Below are 11,662 nucleotides of genomic sequence, written 5' to 3'. Positions count from 1 at the left end.
AATCATCTGTAATGTGTGCACGTTTCCTCGCCGCCGCTGAAGGAGGATCACAGTTATGAAATATTAATGTGGTCCAGGTGAGGTCAACAGCAGCCCGGTCCAAAAGAAACAGAACGTCTTTTTACAGGGTTTAATATGAAGCAGTGAACACCTCACAAAGTGAACCTCCAGTTTCTCTGGAGGGAAAAAGAACACACACACACACACACACACACACACACACACACACACACACACACAAACAGACACACACACACACACACACAGACACATACACACACATACAGAGACACACACACACACACACACAAACACACAGACACACATAGACACACACACACATAGACACACAGACACACAAGCACACACACATAGACACAAACAGACACACACAGACACACACACACACACAGACATACAGAGACACAGAGACACACACATAGACACAAACACACACACACAGACACACACATAGACACAGACACAGAGACACACACACACACACACACACACACAGACAGACACACACACACAGACACACAGAGACCCCCCCCCCCCCACACACACACACAGACACACAGAGACCCACACACACACACACACACAGACACAGAGACACACAGAGACCCACACACACACACACACACACACAGACACACACATACAGCTCACAGCAGCTGTACGTAATAAGAATCCAACATTTAAACAGCATGTAAAGATACAACAGTGACTACTTTCACTTTTCATACTTTCACATTTTACTGAAGGAATTTTATTTCCAACACAGTATTTCTACTCTTTAGCTTTAAGCAGTTCATACCTGAACCCGACCTTTTCCACCAAGTCTCAACCCTGAACTGCTCATCTGAGCGTCTGCTTTGATTGTAACTTCATCTTAGATAAACGTGTTCACGTGTTCACTTTTGCTGTTTTAATCTGACTTCATTGAATCAACTCATTTTGTTTTATTAGAACAAACAGACTCTCTGGTTTCAGTCTTCCGGCTCCCTGAAACTTTTCTCCAAGCTTGATGTTACATTTATTTTCCTCTCGATCTCGTCCTGTAGCACTTTGATACCTTCAGTTAATGCAGAACACATTTCAGCTGCAGGTCCGCAGCTTCTGTGTGTTTATGTAGAGATGAGTGACGGCCGCAGATAATCCAGGCCAGCTGCTGCTCGCCGCAGGACGTCACTCAAAATACAGCAGCAGAGGAGGAAGCACAGCGCCGGCAGAGCGACGGCAGAGCGACGGCAGAGTGACAGCAGAACGGCGGCAGAACGGCGGCAGAGGGACGGCAGAGTGACAGCAGAGCGATGGCAGAGCGATGGCACAGCGACGCAGAATGGCAGTAGAGCGACGGCAGAGCGGCGGCAGAGTGACAGCAGAATGGCGGCAGAGCGACGGCAGGACGGCGGCAGAGCGATGGCACAGTGACGCAGAACGGCAGCAGAGCGACGGCAGAGCGACAGCAGAGCGACGAGGTGAAATGACAAAAACATGATGAGGAGACACAAACACAGTTCAGTGTTCAGTCTTTAACGATGTGCTCCATCGTCATCAATTGATCACTGATATCAATTGTCATTATTTTTCCTTTTAAAATCAATCTGTAAACTAAAACTGTCAAATAAATGAACTGGAAGTTCAAAGCATCAGAAAATGGAAATATTCAAGTAAAATGCAAGTACTTTAAAACTGTACTGTAGTACAGTACTTGAGTAAATGTATTTGTTGCTGTCCAGCACTGCAGACTGCTCACCGTCATCAGACCAGAACAGTTCTACATGAGGAGTAAACTTCTCAAAAGAAGTCAAATGTTCTGTTCAGTCTGGTGAAGTCAGAGCGCCTCCTGCTGCTCAGAGGGACACATCACAAAAAACTGGAAAACACTGGATTAATAATCAAACTCAGAGACTGACTGAGTGCATCAGATGCTGTTCAACGTCTGATCAGAACCAAACTGTCGACTTCAGCTTCAGCGACAGGAAACGTGTTTATTTCAAATGAAATAATACAAATCATGCAGATATTTCTGTGGCTGTCGGGTCACGTAACAGCTTTAATGTCCTCAAATCTTTAACTTCAGTAAAAACACACATCAGGAAGTAGAAGTCCTGAATTCAGGGGTTGCTGCAGGAGATGGATAGTATTAAAAGTAAAAGTACTGGCTTTAAACAGGAGCTAAAAACTTCATGAAATGACAACATAAATATAATGAAGCTTCAAATGAAAGGTAATCATGAAGAGCTGTGTTCATCTAAAAACATTTAAAAGCAGCACAGCGCCACCCAGTGACAACACAAGCAAACAGCAACGAAGGAGCAACAAATAAAACTTCATGCGTCTGCAAACCTCAAAGTTCAACTGTAGAAAAGACAAAAACAAACAGTGTTTTTATTGCCGGTGACATTTTGCTCTGGTCTGAATGAAGTGCTGAGCTACAGGTGGCGCTGTAGAGCACCTGCTGACACAGACGACAGCTTCCTGTTCAGGTCTAACGTCTCGGTCCAGAACTGGGTCCTGCAGCTGGGTTTGTCTTTGTCTGTTTGTCCAGAATGGCTAAAGACCTTAAAGACCTGCCTCAGGTTTGTCAGTGACGGAGGCAGGTGAGACCCCTGCGATCAGGTGAACAGCCAGGTGCAGTCCCCCCCAATGATTCAGTAATAAGAACGATGATTGGTTTCTGATGAAAGAACCACGAAGCTGCAGCTGAAACAAACTGAAGGACTTTTTCTCCATAAACATTTATTTTCAAATAGATTAAGAAAAAATAGACATTTTTTTACAACTTTTTTCTTTATATGACTTTTTATACAGAACTTTATGTGCATTTAGAAAAACGACAAACAAACAGTGGAGTGCCAGCAGCTCTGAGGGTCAAACACAAAGGATTCTGGGAAAAGACGAAGAAACCAGAGACCAAGCAGATCAGACCGGATATAAACCGGATATAAACCAGTCCGGACCAGCTCTAGACCGGGTCTGAGCCGGGTCAGACTGGATCTAGATCAGTTCAGACTGGATCTAAACTCTAAGCAAAATCTGAACACAAGTTTATTTTAGTTTTTTACGAAAGTGCAAACAAATCTCAGAATGTGAGCAGAGACACCAGAGGAGACAGGAGACAGGAGACAGAGACCAGTTTGTCCTTAAAGTGAATTAAAACCAAAGAAGAAGAAAAACTCTCAGCTGATTTACATTCAGAGAGTTTCCACAGACACAGAGACAGACAGACAGACAGACAGACAGACAGACAGAGACAGAGAGACAGACAGACAGACAGAGAGAGAGAGAGAGAGAGAGACAGACAGACAGACAGAGAGACAGAGAGAGACAGACAGACAGAGAGAGACAGAGAGAGAGAGAGACAATGAGACAGAGAGAGACAGAGAGACAGACAGAGAGAGACAGAGAGACAGACAGAGAGAGACAGAGAGAGAGAGACAGAGAGACAGACAGAGAGAGAGAGAGAGACAAAGACAGACAGACAGACAGAGACAGAGAGAGAGACAGACATTCAGACAGACAGACAGGCAGGCAGACAGAGAGACAGGCAGACAGGTGCAGGGCTGCAGTAACTAATAGTAACAGTACTCTGAGCTTGAAGACATGCGAGCGCAGAACTTTGGCAACACGTCAGGCTGAAGGTCGAGTGGCAGCTGGAAAATACGGCAGACATCTTGTTGATGATGTCACAGTGTGGACTGGGGCGGGGGGCGGAGCCCAGCGGGTCACATGACATGTTTCTGGATACCTGGGATGAACTCCTTAGCGTTGGGGTTCAGACTGCTGTTCACCTGATGGACAGAAGAAGACCGAGGGTTAGGGTACCGACATCATCAGGTGTGTAACTAAAGCCACGGCAGCTAACCAGTATCTGCTAACTAAACCCAGAGAAGCTAACCTGTCTGTGCTAACTAAAGCCACAGCAGCTAACCAGTATCTGCTAACTAAATGCAGGGAAGCTAACAAGTATCTGCTAACTGACCCCAGAGAAGCTAACCAGTATCTGCTAACTGAAGCCAGAGAAGCTAACCAGTATCTGCTAACTGACCCCAGAGAAGCTAACAAGTATCTGCTAACTGACCCCAGAGAAGCTAACCAGTATCTGCTAACCAAGGCCAGAGAAGCTAACCAGTATCTGCTAACTTAACAAAGGCAAGCTAACCTGTCTGTGCTAAATAAAGCCAAAGCAGCTAACCAATATCTGCTAACTAAACCCAGAGAAGCTAACCGGTATCTGCTAACTAAATGCAGGGAAGCTAACCAGTATCTGCTAACTAAATGCATGGAAGCTAACCAGTATCTGCTAACTAAAGCCACAGCAGCTAACCAGTATCTGCTAACTAAATGCAGGGAAGCTAACCAGTATCTGCTAACTAAAGCCACAGCAGCTAACCAGTATCTGCTAACTAAATGCATGGAAGCTAACCAGTATCTGCTAACTAAAGCCACAGCAGCTAACCAGTATCTGCTAACTAAATGCAGGGAAGCTAACCAGTATCTGCTAACTAAAGCCACAGCAGACGTTATGACACATTTCTACAATATAAAATCTGTTAAGATCAATTTGAACCGTCTGATCACTGAGATTTAAACCTGCTGAGAGTCTCTGATCCATTTGATTTGATTAAACCGTGTGGAAATGTGTCCGTAGCTTTTAGCTAACTGATAAGTATTGAAAGCATGAATGTTTGGGCTGCTGCAGCGTTTTCTTTATTGTTTCATCTACCGGCTGATTTGTCACACAACAGTGGAAAAATACCAAATGATAGATTCCCAGAGTCCAAAGTGACGTCTTCAAACTGACAAACTTCACAAACTGAGAAACTGCAGCATGTTTCACTCTTTTTGTTTCATAAATAAACAATAAATTGATTAGTTGTTGTTCTGACAGGTGTTGGTTGCTACGCATGGCAGCAGCTGATTGGCTGCAGCAGGCCATGAACTCACCACGACATCGATGTCTACGTCTGCGTGAACGTCTGAGTCCAGAACCAGCAGACTGATCTGATCCTGCAGCTGATTGACCGTCTGAGACGGGAGGTCTCTGGACGGGATGAACCACTCCCACTGCTCCTCCTCCTCCAACAGCTCCTGGATACAACGCTCGATAAACTCCTCCTCCCACAGCTCCTCCTCCACCTGCACGCGTACACACACACACACAAACACAGAAACACATGCAAACACACACACACACACACACACACAAACACATGAATACACACACACACACAGAAACACACACAGAAACACATGCAAACACACAGAAACACACACAGACACACACACACACACAGACACAGACAGACAGAAACACACACACACACACACACACACACACAGACACAGACAGACAGAAACACACACACACACACACACACACACAAACACATGAATACACACACACACACAGAAACACACACGCAGGGTTAAATGATGGCTGTCATGTATCTGGGTCACATGAACAACAGGACATTCCTGTGCTGCTTCACACGCCTGCAGCACAAACAGCTTTATAGGAACACGCTGCTGTTTTTATCATGTGTGTCGACACGCTCAGCAGAAACCAGGTCAGACAGAAGGAAAACAACAAGAATAATCCAAGAGTTCTTGTTATTTATTGATCTGAGATCCAGATGAATCTACTGACAGAACACTAAATTAAAACGTGTCTGATCATCTGTGAATCACTCATGTTTACGTCTGTTCTTTCTGTCTTTCTTGACTGTTGGTCAGAGAGAAGACGTCAGTGTGGACTCACACCGTAAACCAGGCACCACTAGAAGACCCGGAAGACAAACTGATCAATATTAATGATTAGTTAAATATGTAGAATAGTAGTTTATTTATTATAAACTATTAATTCAGTCTTCATTGTATTTTGTGAGCCGGAAATTAAACCGTCAAATATTTGTCACTGTTTCTTGAAATGACTTAATTGACTAATCAGATATTAACATTGTTGCCAATTAAGTCTCAGATCAGTTCATTGATGAAATGTTGCAGCTCCAGTTTCAATAATGTGGAAACAACCACTGCAGAACACTCTGCTCTGTTGATGATGATGATGATGATGATGGTGATGATGATGGTGACGAGGTGCTCCCCTGACATCAGTCCTACTGGTTTTACTGGATCAACAGATGTTAAAGTTCATATAACAGACGAATGTAACGCGAGAGAGAGCTGGATCAGGTCACAGCATCACCGTGACGATCAACAAACACACAAACCACATCAGCAGTTTTCATAAGTCAAAGTCAGATCAACTGTCGGCCTTTACTCTGACGATGAATCCTTCGGTGTAAAAAGAGCCGAAAAACGTCTCCTGTCCGTCCACAACTACACATGACACACTCTGTTCTTAATGATGTAAACCCAGAGACAGACAGCTGTGACTCAAAGTGGATCCATCAACTGAATCCTTTTCACTTCCTGGATCAATGCGTTTCAAAGAAACCACTGAGCTCAAGGTCAAGAAGAAGATTTTGTCTCTCAGCTGAGGACACACACACCATCCTCATGTCTCTGACGACACCATCTGACCCGATTCCACCTGAAGAGGTCAGCCTCGCGCGTGTGTTTCCCCTGTGACCTGGGCGTCAGGTGTGTGGTCGGTTCCGGTCCTCACCTGCCTGTTGAACTCCTCCTCGTTCTCCATCCACATGTACTCGGCGAACGGGTCCTCGTCGGAGCTGAACTGGCTGCTCAGGATGACCTCGTTAGTGACGGCCATGTTCGGGTCGACGCTGCTGAGTCTCGGGTCTTTCATTTCAGTGCTGTCACACAGACAGACAGACAGGCAGAGAGACAGACAGAGAGACACATGAATGAACGGTTTGACCGCTGAAGGCGAGCAGCTGGTCCGTTATGTCAACGTTGGGGCCGCTGTGATGGCCGCTGTGTGACAGACAATAGCAGGCAGCTAACGGCTGTCTGACTGCGGTTTCTACGGTAAACAGAGCGGAATCAACGAGAGACGGAGAAACACTAACAGACATTCAGTAACGCTGCAACACTGTAAGTCAATAAAACCGTCATATTTCTATTAATACCTGACGACCCGATTTCTTCGACGGCGGCGGCGGCAGACGGTCAACTCTGTGTCGAACTCTCCTGAAACTGTCATGGCCGCGCTGCCTCTGTTTGTTTACATATCAGACGTCACTCCGTGCTCGCTGATGATTGGATCACAGCTCTGCTGCCTTCACGTGCTACATGACCTATTCAAGCCGAAGCGGCTGGAGAATCGGAAACTAGGAAAGTTCTTCTTGTGTCTGGAGTTACTGTCATGATTTATTTCACATGCGTAATTAATTAAGCATTTCAGCGCCATTTTATTTCTAAAAGGAGACATGGAAGCCGGTTTCTGGAAGAAAAAAACAGTATAAAAACCACACAGATGACACATAGTAACAAAATAAAGTTACTCACGGAAGGTCTCAGTTATTCTACTTCAAATAATGAGATTTACTGAGAAACAGTCATTACACCAGACCCACAGAAGATATTTATATTCACACTGTGCTGCTCATTTTTAAGCCTTAATGATGAAACTCTCCATTTGGCTCAACATTTTCACGCCACCACTCCACACACCAAGTGATGCTGCTTTCATTTTTCATCATGATTCTACACTATTTATGTCCATTAACTTACAGAGTAAAAAATGTTCTTTAGTACATTTCTGACATTAACAATTAAAGTATTTGTGTATTCTATATAAATGCAAAGTGACTAAAACTATTTGGAGAAGTAGTCAGTGGTTCTGCCTTTTAAATGCAGTGTTCAGCCCCCCTATTGATTTGTGTTAGAATAAACAGACTATTGACTCACGTTCATTTGTAGTGGGCTGTTATTTCTCACATTTCTCATATTAATCTCTATAAACATACATCTGCATATGAATGCAGAATCTGTAGGTAAACAGTCTGTGTGTTGAGCTAAAGAGGCAGAAACCACTGGCTTCATGCAGCAACCTCTGAGCCAATTCTGCTGAAGTACCAAAAGATGCAGTTCCTTGAATGGCCACTTGAGGATGGTTCCAAAAGCAAGTCAGTCCCCATAGATCCCCACATTAAAATATCCAACTTTACAACAGAAACAACTGGAGGCTAAATCATCAACAGACGATAACTGATGGGTTCTGAGATGGGTCACATTTTGGATAAGATTAAACCGCATTATAATAATTATAAAAATCATTCCAGAGGGTCTGGATATTGTAATTACTTTCTAAAGTGCCTGTTTATCAGGAACAATCAGCAGCTCAGTGTTCAGTTCAGGCAGGAAGGCAGACACCTGGAACAGATGATCTGCAGAAGTTATTAATCCACATTGTTTGGTGTTTTATTTTTGTTACCATCACTGCCATAGTTTTATTCTAATTCTCTCATTATTTTTGGAGTCTCTGCACTTCTATCTTGTTAGTTTTCTATTTCTTTATTTACGTCGCTTTGATTTAATATTAATAAACTAATCTTTTCTAGCACATCAAAGTCAGGAAATGGCATCGTACTTTTAACTGTACACTGACGGACGGCGTCCATCGTCCATCTTCACACAATAACCCGGGATATCACCACCGCACATCCAGTCAACACAAGTCAGCTCGACCTCAGCGCGATGTTTTACCGCCCCGACTGCAATCGGCTACTCTCGTCAACTTTCGACTCCGCCCATGTTTGCTTACGAAAACAAAACATCGCGATAGCACAGTCTTTGAGTCCTGTGGTACCGCCTCGGTTTACAGTTGCTTTCGGATCTGCTAGGAAGCTATCGAAAACGCATTTGGAAAACTTAAGGTAAGAGTGTTTATATTGGCAGGCATAAACTGCATTTATTACATTAGTTGATAATAAAAAGCCACATCTCAATTTTGCGTATTAGAAAATTAGAACCTTGGATTGAAGTTCGACGTTAGCTAAACGATTGGCATTTGCATGTCGCAGCAGGCTAGCCTCAATGCAGGCTAACGACGATAGCCTAGTACGGTAAGGTTAGCCTCGACTGTGTAGAACGGTCTCTAGCTTGACATGTCTGAGTACTCATCGATTTTATTCGTTTTGTAACCAGTACTTGTAGTCATGTTTAAGTCGTCCCGTATGACATTTTAGTCGGCGGTCTTCGTTCGGAAAGTTTACAGCCGGGGGTAATGTTAGCGAGCTAGCGCCGTTAGCTCACAGTAGCTGCTTCAGGTCCCGTATTTCTGCTGTTGTCCAGGCAAAATTTGTGGCACAAAATAGCACATGACTGGAGCTTTTCCTAATGTTCACTGGCCACTGTGAAAATGCTCTTTGTAACTGATTTATAATCGATTCATAATGAAAACTACACGGTAAAGTTACTCTGTATTTTGGTCCGACTCTCCCCTCTTTCATTGTAACTGGACACAGTTTTTACGACCTCACGTTTTGATCAGACGTTGACAAACAGAGTTCCTAAAGAGGCTTTTTCAGTAATCACATCTGTCTGTGACTTTTTGCACTGGTTCTCATGGTTTCTCTTTGTTCAGTGAGGATGTTTCCATCACATTCTGTTCTCATCAGTTCATGTCCTCCCTCCTGGTCTGAGGTGAATTTTGAATCTTTAAAGCCTGCTCTGTCTCCTTTCCTAGCCTTCTTTAATTGGCTCACATGTCCCAGTAGTCACAGCTTACACCTGTGACTGTTAATGAATCAGTCATTCGCTTCTATTTGCTGTACATGCTGCTGTGGCTCAGTGCCTCTCCGCTGGCTTGTGTTTTCTTCGTAGAGGCGGCGTTTGAAGAATGACTCTACCTCATTGTGTTTCAGCAGAAATCAGACATTCTCCAGAGAGGAGTTCCCCTTCACTTTGACCAAGTCTACTCTTTGCACAAGACATTAACTGACATTTACTTCCTACATCCTTAACAAACAGACCCTGTTTCGCTTCGTTCTTTCTCTTGACTCACCTGTGCTGACACGTTTGAAGCCGGAGAGCAGCTGCTCTTCGTGACGTCATGTCTCAGAAGTCGCAGTCAGATGGAGGTCAGAAACACTTTGCTGTGGGTCGGGGGCTCCTGGCCGCCGCCGAGACCTTGAACTTCAGCATGAATGAACAGCGGCCCAGCCGACAGATGGGGGCTGTGTCCTCAGGTGTGGGGGTGGGCGGCGGTGGCATGGAGGGCCAGGATGTCAGCTCCCAGATGTCCCGGCGTGGTGGCGGCAGCCATCTTGGCAACACCATGAAGCTGTTTGCCAGTTTGGGGCTGTCGCCCTCCGACCTGGATGCTCTAGCTGAAATTCCTGAGGAGGACATCAGTGTGGAGACACTGCCGCGCATCCTCATGCAGCTCAAGAGCCGCAAAGGGGATGCCGGGGAGCGGCGGGTGGCGTCCTCCATGTCTTCTGACTCTGCGTATCGAGGAGGAAGGGACAGCTGGGACAACGTGCACGTGGGCAGGATGGGCGTGGGCGGTCCTTCTCTGGGTCAGGGTTCTTCCCGGACCCAGGCCTCTGCAGACTTTGGGTACAGCTCCCTGCAAGACGTCGCTCCCAGCCGGGGCTACAATTTAAATTACAACAGCAGCGGTGGTGGGGGTGGGAGCAGAGAGAGGCCATACTCGGAGCTTTCCCACCACGATTCCTACAGTAGGCTCGCCATGGGGCCGTCGACGTCGGACCCCGTCTTTATGCAGAGGAGGATCGGCTCCCCGTCAAACGGAAAAGTCCAAGACTTCTTGGGAGTCATGCCCCCCATGTTCCCCCATGTGTGCTCTCTTTGTGATTTTGACGTTCATTCCACTATGGTGAGTACCATGCAGCCTCCTTCCTCTTTTCTTCTCGGACTAACTTTAAATGTTTCAGTTCAGACACCTGAGCTCAGCTCGAGTCTTCTGTCCACTTCAGTCAGTGACGGGTGGTAATCATCCCTCAGGTTCCCAATGACTGGAGGTCTAGATTGCATCGTGTAATTTCCTTGTTTTAATCACCTTACAGCATGTACCATATCCTCGGTGTCTCACACTGACACTCGAAGCTCTGTTGCATTACAGTCAGGTTTGTGTCTCTTCAGTCTTCACTCAGCCGTAGATCTGAAATGAGTATTCTACCCAGAAATTCAGTTCTTGTTATCTACCCACCCTCATATCTGCATCCTTCAGCTAGATAAAGTAAGTAAGTAAAGTAAATAAAAATATAAATAGTTTTATCTAATAAGGTTTTTAGATTGTTTATGACACATTTCTACGTATGTGACACCTGAAAAATTTCACAATAAAATTCAACACTCGTACATGCAGCGTCTCAGAGTCAGACTTCATTCTGGAAAGTACCTCCATAAGTATTGGTCTGATACTGTGTGTCCTCGACCAATCAGCAGATGTTTACCCGATTACATCATTTACCTCCAAACATCTGAACCTCAGAATCAGCTGTTGAATCCAGGTGTCCTGGATCAGCTGTTCCTGAGGTCAGAGGTTAGGTGAGAGGAAATAAAAAAATGTATCTCAATAAAGAACACTAGCACAAATAAGTATAAATTAAGCGTGTAGCTCTCAGCTGACACATACAGCAGCACTGATACATCTGAAGTAAGTATGGATGCGGTTCAGTAGCCTTTAGCTGAATCTAAATTCAGTTCACAATCCACTTATTGAATCTGAATCCCTTGTTGAACCTCTTTCAGGTAG

General features: G+C 44.9%; 2 protein-coding genes across 7 annotated transcripts in view; one reads left to right on the top strand and one right to left on the bottom strand.

Annotated features, from left to right (window-relative positions):
• Positions 1-3,450: 3,450 nt before the first annotated feature.
• LOC121611704 (polyadenylate-binding protein-interacting protein 2-like) lies at positions 3,451-7,206 on the bottom strand. The gene is made up of 4 exons (XM_041944368.1): positions 7,065-7,206; positions 6,641-6,788; positions 4,957-5,148; positions 3,451-3,800 (listed from the first exon to the last, which is right to left on the bottom strand). Exons 1-4 carry the CDS (start codon positions 7,136-7,138, stop codon positions 3,735-3,737), a joined length of 480 nt encoding a protein of 159 aa, XP_041800302.1. The 5' UTR covers positions 7,139-7,206; the 3' UTR covers positions 3,451-3,734.
• Positions 7,207-8,738: 1,532 nt separating this feature from the next.
• matr3l1.2 (matrin 3-like 1.2) overlaps positions 8,739-11,662 on the top strand; it is a 14,746-nt gene continuing 11,822 nt past the window's right edge. For 2 of the 6 annotated variants that reach the window (XM_041943590.1, XM_041943585.1), the window contains exons 1-2: positions 8,739-8,813; positions 9,807-10,780. In XM_041943590.1, coding sequence (XP_041799524.1) covers positions 9,992-10,780 — 789 coding nt within the window. In that variant the 5' untranslated portion in view covers positions 8,739-8,813; positions 9,807-9,991. Of the gene's footprint in view, positions 8,814-9,523; positions 9,583-9,762; positions 10,781-11,662 lie in introns of those variants that run through there. The other 4 variants (XM_041943588.1, XM_041943589.1, XM_041943586.1 and 1 more) reach the window with 4 other exon arrangements.

Source organism: Chelmon rostratus, chromosome 9 (assembly GCF_017976325.1).
Source record: "Chelmon rostratus isolate fCheRos1 chromosome 9, fCheRos1.pri, whole genome shotgun sequence".
NCBI classification, from domain to species: domain Eukaryota; kingdom Metazoa; phylum Chordata; class Actinopteri; order Chaetodontiformes; family Chaetodontidae; genus Chelmon; species Chelmon rostratus.
Note: the sequence above shows the minus strand (reverse complement) of the source record. Positions and strands in the feature narration are given on the sequence as shown.

Bases quoted from the DNA above. Each gene is read 5' to 3' on its own strand.
- LOC121611704 (XM_041944368.1), bottom strand. From the start codon at position 7,138: ATGACAGTTTCAGGAGAGTTCGACACAGAGTTGACCGTCTGCCGCCGC. The intron at 5,149-6,640 runs GTGAGGACCGGA...GTACGCGTGCAG, and splicing joins AGGAGGAGTTCAACAGGCAG to GTGGAGGAGGAGCTGTGGGA. The intron at 3,801-4,956 runs GTGAGTTCATGG...TCTGTCCATCAG, and splicing joins ACGTAGACATCGATGTCGTG to GTGAACAGCAGTCTGAACCC.